The sequence below is a fragment of the Cyrtonyx montezumae genome, unplaced genomic scaffold (genome assembly GCF_038088225.1).
Source record: "Cyrtonyx montezumae isolate F1298 unplaced genomic scaffold, pur_monq_1.0 scaffold_8, whole genome shotgun sequence".
Taxonomy (NCBI): Eukaryota; Metazoa; Chordata; class Aves; order Galliformes; family Odontophoridae; genus Cyrtonyx; species Cyrtonyx montezumae.
In genome coordinates this window covers 13147150-13168288 of record NW_027072089.1, presented here as the reverse complement: position 1 = coordinate 13168288, position 21139 = coordinate 13147150, and the positions used below count along the sequence as shown (strand labels likewise).

At 40.5% G+C, this 21139-nt stretch overlaps 1 protein-coding gene across 1 annotated transcript; it reads left to right on the top strand.

The window, feature by feature from the left end:
• Positions 1-701: 701 nt before the first annotated feature.
• On the top strand, positions 702-20229 carry SLC30A8 (solute carrier family 30 member 8). The gene is made up of 8 exons (XM_065752661.1): positions 702-781; positions 9383-9591; positions 13426-13572; positions 15565-15718; positions 16206-16395; positions 16787-16892; positions 18989-19123; positions 20084-20229. Exons 1-8 carry the CDS (start codon positions 702-704, stop codon positions 20227-20229), a joined length of 1167 nt encoding a protein of 388 aa, XP_065608733.1.
• The last annotated feature ends 910 nt before the right edge of the window (positions 20230-21139 follow it).

Here is a 21139-nt window from a genome sequence, read left to right as displayed (position 1 = left end):
TGCAGTGTTTAAATACAGCAGACAGCAATTGCTCACTGCTTATTTCTAGTCTGTGTTCTGTTATTTTCTATTAAGAAAAGATGCTGGCAGCACCAGTCCAAAATTCATCATCAGCTCCACAGCATGTGCCTGAGACCAGGATGCAGTAAGGCCTTCTCCTTCTGGGAGACTGTTCACATGGAGCTATGGAAGGAAGATTGTGCCGAGCAGAGTAAGGGAGGTGCGCTTCCCTTCCAAGCTGAGGAAGCAGATAGTCAAACAGTGTTTTGACTGTTTCCAAACAAACCAGGCTCTTAATCCCTTTTACTCTCCCTTTCAGTGCATTAAAATCAGTGTGCACAGAGCTGGGCCTGATCCTGAGTCAGCACTTATTTGCCACGTGACAGAAATCATGTCACAGCATCATACATGGCAGGAAAAAAAAAGAAAAAAGAAAAAAAAAGGTAGAGAGGCTTAAGCCCTCCAACCTTTCATCCTCAGCGAATTAGTGTTTGGCATGTTAGTGACGCCACTAGCAATAGGAAAGCAGCTTTCTCTTGCTGTGGGTTTATTGAGAAGATTATGAAAACTTTTTCATTGAAAAGCACTTGGCAGAGACTTCTGAATAAACTCTGAGGACGTTTTTGCCTGCATCCACTTCCAACGGAGCAAGTAGCATTTGGGGGAGGAAAAAAGCAAGCAAAACTTCACCAACAGACCTCATGGCTGCCAAAAAGGGCCTTGAGAGAGCGTGCCTTGTGGGTGAGAGGGACACCAAGAAGTACTCCTTAGCCTTAGACAGGTAATGCAGTTCTGTGCTTCCTTCTCTGCCATTGCTTTGTCTTTGCCAGCAACGTGAGATCACTCACCTGCAGATGGACTGCCAAAGCTGAAGTATGGGGACATTCACTGTATGTACAGGGAACAGCTTTTACCACTTTCCAAATGTTTTGTTTGATATTTTTTCATTTCCAAACTTTCTTAGTAAATATTTGGTGCACTTGACATACAGCAGCCTGGTGTATCTGCATCTGTGATGGATTGAACCAATCTGCTGCTGAAGCAAGTGTCTCCTGCTATGTATTTTATAAGATGAGTAGATTTATTGAAAGATGCAAAACCTCATAGATTATGTTACAGTTTTAGGCTGAATTATAATAGTGCTATTGACATCATGTTTGATTGAAGGCTTCTTCATGCTTGAATATCTAAATACTCTCTTTGCTGATAAAGAAATGTGATGCTACTAGGGACTTGATCCTGCAAAACCTTATTCACGTGGACAGGCTTAAAGCTGATGTGTCTCTTATGTACCAGAGGTCCTATGAGTAAATGCTTGCCTGAGTGAAGAAAGACCCTCTGAAAACATACAGTATCTTATAAGTTGGGTTCAAGATGAGTATAAATGTCAATCAGAAAATAGCTTTACAGTTAAACTTATTTTCATTCTTCTTCTTGACTCAGAGCAGCAAGTATTTTTTTAAGAAATATCTGTTCAGTTACAGCTTAGCACCTCTTGACATTTCCATTATCTCATTGGTTTTCAAGTTATTTATTGCTTGGCTCTCTTAAAATGCATGGGACAGAAACTTGGCATAAATGCTGTTGGTTCCAGTGGAAATCCATCTCTCCATGTTCTTATACTAGAGTCACTGCCATCATATTTCAGTCTTTCAAATGTCTGGATTATTATTTAAGTATTATTACATGGTTGCATAAATGTAAATAGCACTGTCCAAAGTGAATTCTATGGTAATATTTCTGTTAAAAAAAATCCCACTTGATTCTATAATTCGTTTTTGTTACTGACTTATCTCAGAGTCTTTTCAATAGCTTGCAATTGTCTGGGCACAGCTCCAGCAGCTGAAGTCCTTTGGCCCCTCTGGACACAGGGGACATCTCTGGACAAAACCTTCACAAAGGGGAGAGTGCCCAAAGAACAGATGATGGTTAGAAAAGGGAGGTCACCAAGGTGTGATGTTTTTGTATCTTCTATGATCTTTCTAACCGTGTGAAGTTTTATTAACTGCAAGCTCTATTACTCATTCACATAAATTAACATCAACACATTTCAAGAACCACTTGGATTTGTTATGTCCTGCTGTGTTGTCCCTCCAACAGATAGCAGGATGATTGAAGTCCTCTATCAGAACCAGGGCTTGTGAACCTAAGGCTGTACCTATCTTTCTATAGAGCACCCATCAGTTTGATCTTTCTGGTAAGGTAACCTATAGCAGATTGTCACTATAAGTCACCTAGCCCTATCTTCCCTTTAATCATAACTCATAAGCTCTCATCTGCTTCCTCATCCATCAATAGGGATGGAGCCCGCTGGGCTCAAGTTTGCACCTACCAGCAGTGGGCACAGCCTCAGGTGTCTTAAGCCGATCAGTAGCAATAAGCTCATTTTAGCCTTTGGTATAAATTACCATATTTTTCCATTCCCTGTGTGTAGGTTTAATGAACAGCTCCAGTGCTTTCAGCAGAATCTATTTTGCACACAGATTGCCTCTTTCTTTGCCAGCCCCCCTAGTCTCTTTCATTTTAATAAATGCCATTATTACAATACACAGGGAACAAAACTGTTTTTATCTCAATCATGTGAGTAGGAAATCTGAACACAAGCCCCATTCCCTGTGCACAGCCTGTGGGGGAGAGTGTTTTACACATGCCAAGACCGTCAGTAGTCACTAGTGGGTTTGGATGCTTTGAGGTTTCCCCTGCCAAACTTTAAATGCTTAAAAGGGGCCTGTCTTTAACTGAGCTCTCTGAAAATCAGGACAGCTGTAGGCTCACAGGATAATTCAGGCTGGAAGAGAGCTCAGGAGGTCTCTAGTCTGACCTCATGCTCTACGTAGGGACAGTTTAGACATCAAAAAGGGTTGCTTAGGGCTTTATCTGCTCTATTCTTGAAAATACCTCACAGAATATAGACTTCACAACCTCTCTGGACAATCTGCTCCAGTATTGAATTATTGTCACAGTCATTTTTTTCCCTTTGTATTCAGTCTTGATACCTCTTGTAACAATTTACGACCACTGTCCTCATCCCTCTTTCACACACCACCATCTTCTCGCCTCTTAATAAACATTGGCAGGCTGCTACTAGGTTCCCTTGACACCACCTCTTCTCTAGGCTGCAACGTCAGTTCCCTCATGGCAAGAACTCTACCCCCAACCATCCTGGTGGCCATCACTTGATTCCTTGCCATTTTATTGGTCTTTCCTGTATTGTTGACTTTAAAACTGTACACAGTATTCTATATGTAGACTCAAAAGTCTGCTCCAGATGTAGGATTTTGCACCATTCCTTGCTAATTTTCATATGTTATCTGTCAGCTCAGTTGCACCCCTGGGTTGGAATCATCTGCCAGTTTGATCAAGATTAGATTGATCAAACTGACTGATTAGATTAGGCCTATGATAGTTTTCTATTTTCTTTCAGCAGTTGAGACTATGGCTTGGGAAGATAAATTCTTCAGATAGTTAATCATTTGACATGTTGGTTACCTATCAAGTGATCTAGATAATGACTTTTAAAAGCCTAAGAAATGTCTTGACCAAATTCCTGACGTTTCTATGAATAAAGGCAGACTAGGATATTTTATTTCTTGCTAGCAGTAGATCAGTGTAATGTTGACAGTAAATATTCAATATCTCACTTCATAAACCAATGGATTTGTATCAGATTATACCTACTACACCATGAGCTAGATTTTGGCTTGATCCACATCTCAGATTATGTTCTTTGTATGTCATTACAGTGAGATTTGAATACTATCAAACAAGTGATACTCAAAGCTTCTTGTCTCAAGGTTTTCGATTTTATTATACTATAACTGAAATGCAGACTGTTATATACAAAGCTAGAAAGATTCAAAGCTTTAACTGACCTTAATTTAAACATGTAGAGTTACAGTGGCAAACCTACCTCTACATTTACTTCTGCTGTTGAACCTACACGATGGAAATAAAGTTTTATTGATCTCTGCTAAATCACTCTGACATCTATGCCACATTACTGCTGAGAGACTATGACATACAGAAGATCTGAGTCTTACCACGTTCAACTCAGCTGCATAACAGTAGCTCTCTGAGAAAAGAGGCACAAAAAGGGCGATGCTGGAAGTGGGAAAGGTGTGTAGAAACTTTAGAGCTTGTCTTCAAGCAGGAGCTTTTAACATGGTTTAGGCTCGACCAGTAGTTTTTCTTAACGATAGTGAAACCTTAAGCTTGCAATTGATTCCTGTCATCCAGGCTCGTACCACTAAATGAAAAATTTGAAGAGAGCTTAGAAGAGAGTGTCATCAGGTGAAGATTGATTTTCTATGGTGGCTGTGTAGGGAATATTTTCTTCTTCTGTCTTCCTGCAAGTGATATGAAAATTCTTATTGGGTCAAATAAAAGTTTTCCACCACTCTGAGTGCCTTGTGGAAGTCAGTGATTAAGAAAACTTTAGATGTTTCTTGTAACTTCTGGAAGAGGTTGGTTGCAGGCCCTGTGGTTATCTCCTTCACACTGGCTTGTCATCTGGACAAAGCAGTGCCATGGCAAACTCAGCAAAACCCACGTGATTGCCTTGGCTCCAGGTGAACTGATATGAGTAAACCATAGGACGAACTGTGTCTGCCATACACCATCTCCATAGTGCAGTTATTCCCATTTAATCTCAGAAAGACAATAAGAACCAAGATGATAAGTGCTATGAAACAAATTAAATAACAGTCTCGGGAAATTGGTGGTGGAGGTTTTATACCAATGATACATGAAAGCATGACTGATGTGATGAAGATAAACAGGGAATTATCATTCAGAATTTATAACAGTAGAACTAATTAAAACATCAGGCAGACAGCTTAAGACTAACAAAGATTGCATTATTTTTATACAAATCATAATTAAACTGTGGAACTAACCACTTTTAAATCAACCAGGTTCATAGAAATACAGAGTTAAAGAGTGGCTGAGTTTGGCAGGGACCTCTGAATCCATCTGCCTCATCCCCTGCTCAAGCAGGGATACCTGGAACAGGGGACCCAGGGCCATGTCCAATTGACATTTGAAGACCTCCAAGGTGGAGACCCCACAGCCTCTGGGGCAACCTGTGCCAGTGCTCTGTCACCTACAGACCACAGAAGTGCTTCCTGTTGTTCAGGGGAACCTTCTGTGTTCCATTTTGTGTCCATTGCCTCTTGTCTTGGCACTGGGCACCAGTGAAAAGAACCTGGCTCTGTCCTCTGCACCTTCCCTTAAGGCACTGATAGACACTGATAGATTCCCCTGATCCTCCCAGAACTCTCAGGCTCTCCTCACAGAAGAGGTGCTCCTGTTTCTTGGTGGCCTTCTGATAGACTCACTCCAGTATGTCCGTGTCTCTCTTGCTTATTGGGAGACCTAGAAAAAAGAACACATGCCAGGTGCTAAGTGTTAAGTAGAGGGGACAGGTCAGCTCCTTTGATCTGCGTTTTTTTGTTGGTGGTGGTGGTAGTTTTGTTTTTGTTTTTTGACATTTTGTCAAGAATACCGTTAGCCTTCATAGCAGCAAGGTCACATTGCTGGCTCATGTTCAGTTTGCTGTCCACCAGGATTTCCAGGTCCTTTTCTGCAGAGCTGCTTTCCAGCTGAATGACCCCCAGCATGTACAGCTGCCTTGGGTTGTTGCTGTTCCTGGGGAAAGGTCTGTGAAGGGCTGTTAGGAACAAGCTGTGGTTCAGTTAGCTCCCAGCCTCCAGATTTCTGCATCCTGGGAGAAGCATCAGGGAAACGTCACTCTGGATATCTTCCTTCCTTGTTTTGTCTTTGTGTGTCCCCTTGTTCTCACAGCAGAGTTTGGATACGTGGCTCTGTACACTTTTGCTTTAACTCTGTAGGGATGTTGTCATACTCCTATGCAGAAGGAAATTTGTTCACAATAGATTTATACATACATTCCCAGACTCAAAGTGAGACTAAATAAAATCATCATATGTACAATTGCAATCTAGTAGGTATCAAAACGTATGCAAATGTTGCTTTTGTTTTGTGCCCAGAATAACTGTGGGAGGAAAAGAATCTGGATGGACAAGCTATAAACAAAGTACTACATGACTTAGAAATGTTCAAGATGAATGAAATGTTCAGTTGAAATCAGAATCGTGTCAGCATAAGGGATGTGACTATGGCTTAGATAATTTTTTACCTCTGAAGGCCCTTTCAGGCACCAAAGATTACTCTTGTCCCTTGCGACAGAGGTGCTCTCCTATAGGATGTGCAGTAATTCCACATTTTGCTCTTTTCACTGGGGTTCTCATTGCAGTCTAGGATGGCAATTACTCTTGTTAGATCAAAGCACCCAACAGATCAAGTGAAAACAAACAAAGGGAAGTTGCAATCAAAAGCTCTTGCTAATGATTTGTGTGGAATTTACAATATGTATTAATATTTTCTTCCCTCCGTATATGCATGACTCAGTAGGTGCCTTTCTCTGATGTTTTCCCTGACTGTCTTTTTTAAAGAAAAGAGAATTTGAAATGGAGGAAAAAAAAATCTTTTAATCTGGAACTCTTGTTGCAGTGTGCTGAAGCAGAGAGCTGATGCTCAAAGGCTACATCTTGCTCTAAAGCACTCAGGAGGGGTTTACAGTTTGGCACAGCTGATCTCTGCACCTAAAGCTTTTGATTCACACTTTTACAAAACTGTCTCTTAGATTCTTTTAATTAGTGGCAGGCTGGTCTCAGAAGCAAAAAAAAAAATAAAATAAAATGAACGGTTATGCACCAGAGCCGGCAGGAACCTTCCTAACTCGTGGGGCCGGATGCCACTCTGTGAGTTCAAAGGGAGCAGCAATGCTCACAACCTCTGACAATGAGGCCACCTTTATTTAGGCACTTTTAGATAGAAAAATGTCACATTTGTGGGTTTATACTGCCTCCATTTGCTTTTCCATCTGCTCAGTGAGGTCTGTGGACAGTTTTCCCACCCCTCAGCAGAACTCTGAGGTTTTGTTTGCTGATGGTGAGACTTGAAGATTAAAAAAGGGAGAGAGGTCAGAAAGCGGCCCATTTTGTTAGCAGCAAGGAGAGGATTTGGTGGCTCAGAAGTTGGCAGGGGTAATTTTGGCATCCTTGCCCTGACAAGCTGTTGAGAGGATCATGACTCATGTCGTTAAGACGATTTTAACATTCAGTGCCAGCCGATGAAAATCGAGTTAAAGGGAAATTAATTTTACATGCAAACTGCAGAAGAACATTGGAAGTTAACTCCAGAGAGGGATCACGAGAAAGAAAACCTTGCATGCCCCAACCTCCTGGGGAGAGTGAGAAAACTACAGTATTTTATTTAGCCATCTGGAAGGAATCAGTTTGTGGTACCTTCTGAATCTAATTCATCAGAAAAACATTGTGTGCAAGTGACACAGCGCACACGAGGAGTCTGATGAATGCAAAAGTCAGGCACTGGAGGAGGACTGGCTGCAGGCACCCTGGCTGCCATATGGGCAGCCCATTCCCCAGATGGCTCAGCTCCCATTTGTTTGCTGTTGTGAGGGAAATAAAGAAAAACATGGAAAAAAAGGACAGAAAAGTAAGTGTCTCCCAGGCATCGGGCATTGCTCTTTCATGCAGGCTCCTGGAGTCAAGCACAGGGAATCAGTGGCCTCTGCTGAACAAACAGAGACCACATGCTAACCTGGCTGGGAAACAAGCTGACTCAGGGGAACAGGCTGAACCCTTGGAACATCTCAAAAATATTTACAAACCCAAATCCACACTGATCATGTGCAGTTGCAGGGTTTGGCTGCTATGGAAGCAGAGAAATTGCTGGTGATCAGATAGGGCAAGAGCCTCTGAGGAGCTGAGAAACTCAGTGGGCTGATTCTTACTCATCAGTGGATGAGGGCTGTGTGGTCCACTGGTGGGACCAGCGTAGCAGCTGCAGGTTACTCCAACTGCCCAAAATGCAGCTGGAAAACTCTGTGACTACAGTGCCTTTTTTTTTTTTCTTGACATTGACCATTGCTGATTGGAGGCCACTGGTGCTATTTCTTTCCAGTGAGATTTCAGGCAACTTTCCACCTCCATCAACATTACAGAAACACCACAGAAAGACACTAAGATGCTTGTACTTCCCAGAGCATGTGTCTCCTTCATGCAACTGATAAAACAGCTCTTCTTGGTCCTGAAGGAAAGTCTCTACTCTTTTGAATGAGGAAAAGAGGCTGTCATTACAAGGGGTGGTGAAACAAATAGCTGAAACATGATTATATGACCATTACAAATACCGAGCTGTGAAGAATTCACCTTCAGATACCACAGTGCACTCTCATGAGAATCAATACACACGAGGGCATGTTTTGCTCACAGAGGTATTACCTTAGGAGCAGCAGCAGCCACAATGCTGTAGCTGGATTGACATAATGATTTTCAGTTAATGGTTTTTTTTTTCTATTTGGTCTCTTCTCAGCTGGGAGATGCAGAGGAGGGATCATCCTTGTTTAGCCACCTTGAGACTTCCAAGAATAAACTCTGGGCTGCCCTAGTGCAAGCACCACATGTGATGGCTGTTCAGGAGCTCCTGCTGCCGCAGTACATCATACCTCCAGGTCTCCCTCCTTCCATCCCTTATTTCCCAGGAAAGCCCTGAGAAGGACAGCACTGAGGTTTTGTGATGTATCAGATTTGGATGGGAAATTACCTTGGGATAAGACGACGCTATGAGAGCTGATTCTGCTGAACTTTTCTCCCTTTTATGGCACAAAGGGTTCAGCATGCTTTGAAGAATTGATTTCTTTGATTTGTTAAATGCCTTTGAAACTTTTGAGCTAATATCTTCCATGCACAGGCCCTGCTGGAAGAGGTTAGTTTTTGTGCTTGAGTGAAAATTTGAGATAAAACAGTTCTGCATACAGAGAGAGGAGAGAAATATCTTTAGTCAATTATATTAACAAAATACAAGATTTAAAAAAATATGTTTTTAAACTGTCTTCATAATAAAGCTGTTGGAAATAGAAAACTAAAAATTCCCACAGAATTACCTCCATGCTATGCTCAGCTTGGTTGGTATTTGCCCGAGGTACGACTTCTTGAAATTCTCGTGCTGAGCAGTTGGAGTCCTTTCCATTCTGTCACCTTGTTCATTATGTGCACAATGTACACAAGCCTGAGAAAGTCACCCTCTGCTTCATAAACTAGTAAATGATGTAGGAGAGCCCGGAGAGCTTGGAAACACTGCCAGAGTTTCATTTCATGTGCAGCTCCCTCCCACAGAGTCCTGCTTGCATGAGCAAGCCTCCTCGATGAACCACTGTTCCCAGTGCTGCTTTTATCCTGCGGAAGCATTAATTACATACTTTCTGGGGCTGCAGGGTTAGATGCCAAAATAACTGGGCTTTTTCTTTTTTAACCTTCTCTTCCTTTCAATCCCAAAGGATGAGCTGGCATCAGAAGAATTTCAATGAAGAGAGGCAGCAGCATGAAGAAGAAAATGACAAACCTAATCAAGCCTATCACTGTCATGGCTACTCACATGCCTATGAGGACAGGAAAAAGGAACAGCACCAAGCATGGAGGAAGCTCTACACAGCATCAGTAGTTTGCATCATCTTCATGGTGGCCGAGATTACAGGGGAGTATCTTTGCTCAAAGGGAGCTTAGCTGTGTGCCCAGCACATCTGTATTCCTGACCTTTTACACTCTTCCTGCAGTAACCCCCACTGCACAGAGGTGAACCCACCTGGGATCCCCTCCAGTTTTTAAAAGAATAAATTTTTAGAATAAATTTAAAAAAAATAAATTAAATTTTCCAGTTAAATTAACAAAATAAACACTAGGGTAAGATTAGGACGATCAGTTAATAGCCTCAACTGTTCTCTCAGGTGTTTCAGCTCAGATAAAAGTGGCTACCATGTCTCAGTGTCATGTCACAAAAGGATTTTTAATAATTTAAGTTAGTTTTCTTGGAAAAGATTAAAGGATTTTACACGTTTATTCAGCACTGGTGAGGGCCACTAGCAGCAGGATCTGATATTAAATGCAACAGTCTTTAAAAAATCAGGGGAAATCCGCAGCCAGATTCACCATCTGCTATTCTTCAGTTAAGTCAATGTATTGATACCAGAGCACGTTTATCTATTAAATTGCCCTGCTGGTATGCCTCTGGATCAGTGGAAGATTATTCCCCTGTCTAATTAGCTTTCACTTCTGGACCATCTCTACAACATCCAAGATAAGCTTTTGGCTTGCTCCTAAAGCATTTGCTTTCATTTTGTCTCCCTGATCTGCTCTCTGCATGGCTTCTGTGATACTGATACACACCTGATAGTTGCTCGCTCTTTAATTTCCCCTTCTCTGTAGTGAGGTAAGGTAAGATATGAAGAACCGCACAGGCCTTTGCCACATGATGCCAGGGGTGTCAAAAAGTCAGCCAGGAAGGTCTTTGAAACCCACATTTTCCCAGAGCCTGCCTGTGGAGCCCCATGAAAATGAAATAGAAAGGCTTCGCTTTCCTATGGGTGAGAAGTGGGAACATTGATGGATTCACTGCATTTCTGCCTTCGCTCTCAGCTGCCAAACCCAGTGGAGATCTCCAGCACTTCCTTCCCACAGGCTTCATCTGTGTGAAGCCTGCTTGTTTGTAGGTCATGTGCATTCTGCCCATGACAATCGGTGCACACCACTAATCTCCATGCAATAATTTCCAGTGCCAGAAAAAATGCATTATTAGCAAAACCATATAATCAGCAGGCCTAAGTTTGGTGAATGCGGCAGTGCTAGAGGATAATTGGAAGGACAGATGATACGTTAACTAAATGTTTCATTTTGCTTAATGAATCATACAGCTTTTTTTGTAGTGACAGCTTAAGTAACGGGCTTGAAGACCATTTTGCTTCAGACCATTAAACTCTGACAAACCAGTTATTAACAGCAGTTACAGACAGCAGTCTATGGAGATTTTTGTAATTATGAACCACACATTTAATTTTTTTCATCATCAGACTAGACAGCATGGGCCTGATGATTGACCATAGAGTGAGTGACATTTTCTACTGCTTTGTGGTGCACAAAGCTATAAACAGCCATCGTGAGGAATAGTAATTCATAAAGGCTACTTGTTGGGAGTATGGTTACAGGGCAGTAAAAGCCTGCAAGTATTGCAATGGCTTTCCTCTTGAGAGTAAACAAGATGTTCCCCTTCCTTTTAGTCTTACAGACAATTTCTTAGGTGTTACTATGTTAAACAAGAAACAAAGCTACATCACTCTCAAAGATAGTGACAAACTGTGTTTCATTGAACCCCCAGACATTTCCTGTGATTATTTTTTTGCTCAAACCATATGTGCTGTCCCACATTGCTCTCCCAAAAGGGGCACTGCTGGCCAAGCCTGCTGCACAAACTATCTTGGAAAGACAACTTCCTTCTCTTCTTCCAATGCAATTCCATTGCAGTCTCCAGAGATCTGGAGATATCAGTCAAGCCAGTGACACCCCGTATACAGCCCTGATATCAAAGTGCTTTCTAAGGATTTTTAGTGGCTAATGACAAATATGAATTTCAAAGTACATTTTTGCCACTTGGACATAGAAACAAACCCAGCATGCGTTATCATGTCAAAAAGGAACAGGAAAACTTGACCAAGTTGCTAAGATAAATGGACTGAGATCTCAGAAACTCACCCAAGCCATCAGCTATGGCAGCAATACATAAAATCATTTTCCAACATTTTCCAAAGACAGCAGGCTAGAAGCAAGCTGTTGTAAGGTTCTCCCAAAGAACATGGAAATACATTATCCAAAATGAAAGAAGGCTTTGCACGCAGCTTGTGCTCTACGCATTTATTTACTGCAAGTAGCTGATACCCTGGCTGCTAACATCTGTGCACTGTCAGACAAGTCTGTTTCCCTCTGCTATGTAGAACTGTTTGCTACCTGTGAAAGAGCTGTCCTGCAAACAGTGGAAGTCTATAATCTATGTCATGACCAAAAAATTAATGTGCACCCGCTTATGTTCTGGGAAATCTTCATGCTGTTGCATTTACATTTTACTACTAGGAGGGGGAAAATTTCTACAGTCCTTCCTTTTCCCTTCTGGGGAGTGACTCACAGGCAGCTATAAGTGGGATGTATAGGGTGGCCACAGAAGAAACACTATATATATATTTATATATATAATATATAAATATATATCCTTATATGTGCAATATGCATCTCCCTGGGGTGTCAACCATACAGTATAGTGCACTCTAATGTAAAATCTGAATATGAGGAAACCAAACAAGTAGTGCAGCAGCTTGCTAACATGAAGACTTTACATTTATAAGGAAACAAGAGGCTTGTCTGCATGTCCATTTGGGAGTGGCATCTTGCTGAAGGTTTGAAAGAGACATTTTGGATTTTATGGTGTTTTTCAGAACTCGTTTATTCTCATGTGGGCTGCAGTCAAGAGAAATAAGTAAGCTCTAGTTAACTGAACAGCTGAAGAAGGATAGAAATACATTGTCAAATGCAGAAACTGGATGCTTTCTCTCTATCAATTTACATTCCTATTTTTTTTACATATCTTCTGTGATGAAAACATTCCCCTGCTACACCAAGTTGGCAGGACTGCTTTCTGCCTGTGGTCCATGTCTTTTCTTGCAGTCACCAGCAGCTGGGGTTTGTTTAGAATAATCTTCAGTTTCTTTGGATTTGCCTTTAGCCCCGAGACATGGTTACAAGGACTTGGCAAAATAGCACTTGGCTTGCTGGGTAAAAGAAATGCAATTTCAGACAGCCTATTTTTTTTCAAAGTTCATATGAAAATCACACTCCTCACCTCCAAAGCAAAATGACATTCTGCCACATTTTTTTGAGCTCCAACAGCAAAATTAGATCATGCTTTACAGCTGTGAAATGGTAGATCAGTCCTGCAAACAGGACATTTTTCTCTACTCCCTTACTAAGATGGCTGGTTGTTTATCACAGCTCTTATGCTGGAAAGTTCCCTTTTATTCCTATTTTAATGTTGCCTGTGACATACAAAAGGTTTGGCATACAGTCAGCAGGAAGAACATGCACCTTTGGGAATTAATTCCATAAACAAATTTTTGACTTTTTTTTTATATTATTTACATATAATTTTAGCAAACTGTAATACTATAGTGGAAGGATACTGAAAATGTGATGCCTAAACCTGGTTTTCACGAGAAAGATATTCAAGTCATTATAGTAAAATAGTCCACTAGGAATATAAACACAGAAGTTATGAATCATAGCTCTTATTATCCATAGGACGCTCAATTGTATATCTGGGACAACCATCTTTTTATTGATTTGTATCTTTCACTGAATGAATGAGGTACAAAATGAAGCAGTCTATGAAGAGTTTTGAGTCATGAATATGACCTCTGAAAACAAAATGTTCCCTAGACCCCACATTTAATCCAGTTGGGTCCAACATCTGACCAGAGCCATGACACAGATGTGCTTCCCACAGGTGGGCAGATTGCTGGTAGCCTGGCGGTGGTCACCGATGCTGTGCACATCCTGGTGGACCTGACGAGCTTCCTCATCAGTCTCTTCTCACTGTGGCTGGCCTCCAAGCCTCCCACCAAGCAGTTAACTTTTGGGTGGCACCGAGCAGGTAGCAAACGAGAGAACTGCATCCAATGTCAGTGGCTGCTTAATTTCATTCTGTGATAGATATCATGTTTCTTGCTCAATTTCCCAAGTGTATTTGCAGTTTAATACACGGGCGGGTGCCTCAACAGAGTAGCTGAGAGCAGTCAGGTGGGTGGCAGTCACTGCGTGCTGTCTGCTGTTCTTGCATCTCTCTGTGGCACTGGAGAAGCTGGAATTTTACTGCTTTTCTCAGACTGATAGATTGGCTTTGTCATGCAAAACTATATGACTGGGCTCGGATTTAGCAGGAGCCACACGAATGCCTCCGGTCTCCTAAGACAAGCAGCAGAATAAGTCAGGACAGCAGTCCTACACAATCCTTTGGGTATGCAACTACTTTCAACAGCATGGTTAGAAGCAGAGTGTTGAATGAGACTGATGTATGAGTCAGAATTACCTCCACATAGGAAAGTTCTCTTCAGCTGCAAGTTTTTCTCTTTTGAGAAAAACTTTTCAAAAGTTTCCCAAGTAATCCCTTAGTATCATATGCGGTACTCTGGTGATGCTAGTAACCTGAAGAAATTTAGCTGAGAATATTTAAAGTAAAATACTTTGTACTACTAAACTGGTCTGCAAGATTAGCTGGGATTTTGATAAGCTTATACATTGGAAAATAATGTAAAGATGGCCTCTAGCTCTTACAGTGGTGGAGTACATAAACGTGTATGGAGACATTATTGCAGGTGTTCACAAAGGCTGTTGGCTCCTTCATAGCTATCAGCACCTTTCTCAGGGCCAAGTTTGCAAGGTTTCATTCTGTAATTTGGAAAATAAAACACCACAAATGTTAAGCACCACTCTTAGCTTTTATCTATGTCCTTTTAAGCAAAACCAGACCTCCTGGACATTGCAGTTTCATTCATCACTCATCAATTTTAGACAAAGTAGTTATTTTGATAAGCATCTGAGGCCTAGAGTGATGCAAAATTTGTGACAGTCATGAAAGTATATTCAAAACTGTACACTGAGCTTTAGCTGCTTTCACAGATGAGCAGTGGAGGTCTGTGCAAGTGGTTTGTTCTTTCTGGCTTTCTACTTCTTTAACTCTACTGTGAATTATCATTTTCCTTGGAATTTTGTCAGTTGTGCTCATAAAGTGGTGCATTTACCCATTCCAGTCACATGGCAATTACTAGTTCCACATCCTGTTAAAAACATTCTGCACGTTCGTACAAACATCCCCAGACCTTGCCTATGGCAGTTTAATAAAAGTTGGCCTTGGGGATGTCGGATTTACTTGAGCACAACTCAGAGCCAATAGAGACAAAATTGAATTTTGCTGCCCCAGGGACAAAATAACTTCTTTTGTCCTTATCACCACTGGTGGCGTTGGTAGGAACAAGTCCCAGGAGAGAGGAAGGAGGGGTTTTGCTGGCCTCGTTGGGGGCTCTCATTGACTTTCTGAATCATGAAACGATAGAGGTGAGCAGAAATAATGAAGGCTGTTGGAGGGGGTTATGTCTTCTAGCAGGTGGGGGTGAGCCATGTCTCTCTACTTTCCTCCCACCTCTATTCCTCTGACTAAGATAATCTCACTGTGGGAGGAAGGCTGGTTCCAGGGCCCTCACACCACATCAGCTGGGCCAGGCAAGAATTAAAAGAATTGCTCTTTTATTCCTCCTTCCCATTCCTGTTCCTTTCACGCCTCCCGGAACTCCTGAAAGTCTTTTTCTTCTCTCCAGTTTCTCCAAATGCTCCATGAACTCCACACTGGGAAGCAGACAAAAGAAGAAGGTAGAATAGGGTTAGGCCACATGTCCATTGGGGTTGTCCAGGACAGCCACTTCACTTACCTATGACCAAAATATGACTTGGCCGATTCTTTATGTGCACCTATCTGCTCACACACAAGTAAAACCCTTGGCTATATGATTCACAAACTTGAAACAACTAGCATCAAACTTTTGTGCTTCTGTTATTATTTCTGTTAAAATTAGATTTTTAAAATTCATAGAAATTCTGGGAGCTTTGATGTCTATGATAATCATTTGGATGGTGACCGGTGTGCTGACGTATTTGGCTAGCGTGAGACTGCTACACCCTGATTATGATATTGATGCTACAGCAATGCTCATCACCTCTGCTTGTGCTGTGCTCGCCAATATCCTGTAAGTTACCTTGTTTTCCATTCCAAATAACTTTCGAACAGTGAATCTGCTGGTGTATTTCAGTAAAAGATGATGGAGAGATATTAACCTCCAAAATATCAAGTGCATAATGAGTTTTATGAAGATATGGATTGGGGTAAGAGAAGAGTGATCCCATTGCTACTTTCTCTTTGCTGCCAAAATGGGGAGGGAAATCATGTACGTGCAAACTCTACGAAAAACAATTATTTCCATCTCACATTTTAGTAGACAGAAGATTCAAGACCTCTGTAGAAAATGAGTTCTCAATTAACTCCCCTGCTCAAAGACTTTCCTGTTTGTATGCAAAACACTGAAATACTTAGCAATTATCTGCTTAGCCACTCAGTATTATTGCCTAGTGTGTCTGATTGTATTGCTCAGCATTCAGAAATGAGAGAGGTAATGACGTGTGTGATGTCACTGCTTTCAAAGACACAGTAACCTCAGAGTTGTACATCTCTTGCAGACTAAGCCTGATTCTGCACCAGACTGGACACGGGCATAGCCCTGGGACACGAGCTGGGGAAACCATGCTGGCCCCCCTGGAAAAGCCAGCTCTGAGCAATGCCAGCCTGCGGGCAGCCTTTGTGCATGCTGTTGGGGATTTATTCCAGAGTATTAGTGTGCTAATTAGTGCACTTATCATCTTCTTTAAGGTTAGTTTCATTAGTTCACTTGCTCTCCTTGCAATTAAGGGTAACGATTTTTTTCACAGCACTGTAAAACTAGGTTCCGTGTAAATATTTTCTGTTTTAATGATATGCATTGTAATTTAGTCGTGGACAATTATACTCATTCTTGGGAATTGAAAAGGCTATTGGGAGTGTCACAATTTCTTCTTGGTGTTTCAACTGAAAGAAGGATATTTACATGTCTCTCCCTTTATTCACTCGTAGCACCTTTGCCCCCTGTGCTAACTGGCAAATAAGGTTGATATTGATTCTGTACTAGAAGAATGGAATGTATTATTCTTTCAGATTAACTAATTAAGAATAGCAATAACCAACAATAATGAAATTAACAAAGTGTTGTGTTCGTATTTTTTAGCCAGAATACAAAATAGCTGACCCAATCTGCACATTTGTGTTTTCCATCTTTGTTTTGGCAACCACCATCACCATTTTAAGGGATATTTTGATTGTGTTAATGGAAGGTAGGACTTGATTCCAGAATCAATGGTTATATTTTGTTCTTTCTGTCACTCCAGATTGCTTGCACTTGCTGACCAATGTATAATAGGACACCTCTCTATCAATTTCCAACACTCATGTAACTATGATCATGCTTTAATACCAATTAAAATTTTAATCAAAACTCTTTTCTACCATTGCACCAGAACACTTATACACATTCCAATCTTTGTAAAAATCTGTGTGTAGGTGTTTTATTGAAAAAAAAAACCAACCCAATGTATTCCTAAAGCTTTAGTTTGTCATAACATTATTTTATTTTTTTTTTTATTTTTTATTTTTATTTATTATTTATTATTTTTATTTATTTTTATTTCAGCAGAAGAGGTGTCTACTTGCTTTGTTCATCATATAATTCCTTTACCCATGTGAAATACAAGTCTTTGCCAAAAAGACTAAAGAAAAGAGAAAGGCTGTGCTTTGAACCGTGTCTGTAAAACAGACAGAGTGCAAGAGGCAGAAGTTTCAAACATTTTCAGTTATGCCCATCCAGAATAGCAAGCTGGTGGAGCTTTCCAGTCACGTTCTGGCAGAAGGAAATAGACAATTCCCAGCACATCAACATGAAGGCAACAAGAACTATACTCAGTAATATTTAATCCTGCCAGCTATAGGTCTGAACATTTGATGTGGAAGGCCAAACGTCTGGATCAAGTCACAGATGCATGTTTTTGCCTTCCTTACACACTGAATAATGCAATGCAACCTCATTCTCAGCTATGAAGATTTAGGTTGAAAAGGAAAAGTAGCTGTAACAACGCAGGTTTTGAATGTACACAAGTTACTCAGTGTGACTGACTGTGTGGCTGTTTAATTCTCATTCATTTTTCCCCTAATGCTGCTTCAAGAAAGGAAATTTTCAACATTGTTTTACAGTAGAGCTTCATTATAGTATTGATCTTCTTTCAGTGATTGTGAGATAGCAATACATTTGTGTGTAGAAGTGTACCTGGATAGAAGGCAGCAGCTGGCTGTATCTTGGCTGCTGACAAATTGGAAGATCTCTTGATTACTGAAAAACCAGACTACCAAGGAGGCCTGGCAGCCCTGAGGTACAGGGATTTCTTTCTCAGAGCAGTGACTGCCAGCAGCTGTAAGCAGTGCTCACATGCAAATGCTCTGCTCCCCTGTGCCACAAGCCTCTTCAAGCTTGAACTCTAGGGAGTTCTCTGAATTCAGTTTCCTGCCTCCTAAGCAGCATATTTCTGCCCAGAATTTTCTGAAGAGAAATTGGGATATTGGAATTGGTGTCTTGTTAGCATCAACTATGGTATGAAAGACCCAATTAATCAGTACTATACTTACCATTATTATACTTCATAATTGGTGTCATTAAAAATACTTTGTCCATTTACTGATCAAAGCAAAGCATGATAAACACAGTTGTTCAAGTAGACATAAAGGTGCACTTTTAAACTCCCATCTCTCAAAACAAGAAGACCCATAATTAAATTTGTTGGGTAAATTTTGACAGAACTCTGAATTTCATTTTGCAGCTAGCCCTGTCACAGGAGTCCTCATTCTGAATAAGGGTTGTTATCATCTATTGTACAAAGGCTCATCTAAGAAAAAATCACTTCTCTACTAATTAACTAGACCTGAAGTCTTGTTTTATTTTATTTAAAATTCCTGGGGCAAACCATTTTAATCTTTGATTGTATTTCCTTCTCCATTAAACTAATGAAGTCTCTGTCATGTGTGGAGGTCAAAATCCCCCACAGATGCCCATATGAGGCCGTAAAATCAGCACTCATAAAATAAATCTGTGCTGAATCAAGACATGATCTGATTAAAAAGTTTATCTCCATATGCAAATGGCAGCAGCAGAATGTATCCTAATATGTGGATGAGTTTCATTCCATAGAGAAGTATAAAACAAAGGATAGGATTGAAGTTTACAGTGAACTCCAAAATAAATGGGCTTTCCAAGACAGAATATTTCAATAAATATTTTACATCTAACTGAATAAAAGTTCATGTTGTGTTTTCCTTTAATGATCATATTTCTTCTCTCTTAAAATTTGTTGTTTTTTTTCCCCCCACAATTTCTCTTTCTAAGGAACAGAGAAAGGACTTACTTATGATGCAGTGAAAGCAAGAATTTTAGCAGTTGAGAAAGTGGAGTCTGTTCACAACCTTCATCTTTGGTCTCTGACAATGAATCAAACGATTCTATCTGCTCATGTGGCCACAGGTCAGTAAATTTCTGTAAACAGGGAGGAAGTATACAGCAGCTGCCTGGGAAGGTCAGGTACTTCTGATTGGTATACAACTGGCTGTATATCTGTTGCTTGTTAAAATAAATGTCATCATTTTACTGGAAAAATAAGAAAGTAAAATGAAAAGCTTTCAAATCCTCCTCTCAGAAATCCTGCCAAAACAACAGGAACTTGTAGTTAGCAAAAAAAAATTTGGAACTGCAAAGGCTGTGGAACAAGGGAGTAAACTACAGCATGCTTTAAATAAATTAAAAGAATTAAACCCAGACCAGACTCTTCTCACAATATCAAATTGATTTTGGAGTTGTTTTGTCAAATGTGAAAACTGTCAATTGCTATAACAAAAACTTAGAGGGCAAGTCTGCATTCCTGATTCCTTTCCAACTGTAAAACAACCTTTAATACATAGTTTGTAGAATAGAAGTAACTCCAGGGCAAACATTTCATCTTAAAAATATATTTTAATAGTGTCCTTATCCCTGTGGACAAATTGCCCATTACCCAAATTAATTTTCTAGTTTATCTGTTTGCTTTTTGCAACCTGTACACTTGTAACCTGTAAACTAATGTTTCACAGGCAAAGTCTCCCATGAAGTCCCACCTAACCCTAGACCTAAAAGAGTAGGTCTATTCCCAATCAGTTGGCACTGTTATTGCTTGCTGACTGGATGAACAACTCTTTATTAAGTATTCTTGCTTTCCTCCAGAACTTATCCTCTGCCAAATCAGATTTCTTGGTTCGTGCCAAAGTAGCATATTCTAACCATGTTCAGATGAACAAACCTTCGCTGCCATGTCAGACAGAAAAGACAAGGACACTGCTCAAAATCAACTACTTCATAGAAATTCCAGGCTGTTTGTGAACGGTTTCTGTCACCCTTCTTTAAATTATTAAACTTTATTCATTTTTATTGTTTTCTTCTTGATGTCTATAGCAGACACTGTGGACAGTCAGAAGACTCTGAAAGACATCACCCAAGCCCTGTTTGAGCACTACAGCTTCCACTCCATCACCATTCAGATTGAATCAGGAGAGGATCAGAAACAAAACTGTGTCTTCTGTCAGGAGCCAAGGGATTAAAGGAAGCATTATGTTATGCAAAATAATGACCACTCTTACAGGTCAATGGAGACTATATGTGCTGGTTATTTGTAATTGATTAACAACAAATGGTAATTAACTGAACTAAAAAGCCCTGCCACTGAGAGCAGTGCATGGACTATTATTTGTTGGTATTAGGTCCATCCATCAGCTAGATTACCTGTCCATCAGGAGCTACCTTCAATTACAAGAGATTCTAAATTATTCCTCACTGCCATGACAGACTGGCACTAAAGCAACATTAAAAAGTCCTTGTTTGTAATCACAGGTAACGAAAAACTAATCAACCTTCAAATTACCCACAGACTAATTATCAAAAAAGGTAATGAAATGTAAATTTGGTATTAACAAAGCTCAACACTGTTACTTGGATAAAGGAGAAAATTTAAGCTAGTATGAGGGATGAAGACATCTGGAAAACAAAAGCATGGTGATGTGTGCTTTCCTTGCCTTCTGATGGATACTCTTCTTCCTTGGATATGTACCACATTCTGCAGCATGTTTCACAAGAGGGCTCATTCCATTCAAATTTGGCTAATAGTTCTTCATTTCATGATGAGCTCTATTTATTATTTCACCTAGCCCTCAGCCAAACTCTTTTCTACCAGACACAGGCAATACTGAGATAACCCACAACTCATGTTGCCCAACACAATGACATACTGTGATGGAACATTTGTAGCAGATTTTTGGAAGCACACAAAGTGCTGCTGGGTTGAGACAATAAAAAAAGACCAAGTGCTCCTAAGAAATGAAAATGTAATGAGGACAAGAAAAGACTCAGGGGACATTGTGAACACGAAATTCCCAGCAAATTCCCAGATTTCCTGACATAGTATGTGTTAAATCTTCCTCTTCAACATGGTCTGTGGTCACTATAGAAATGGAA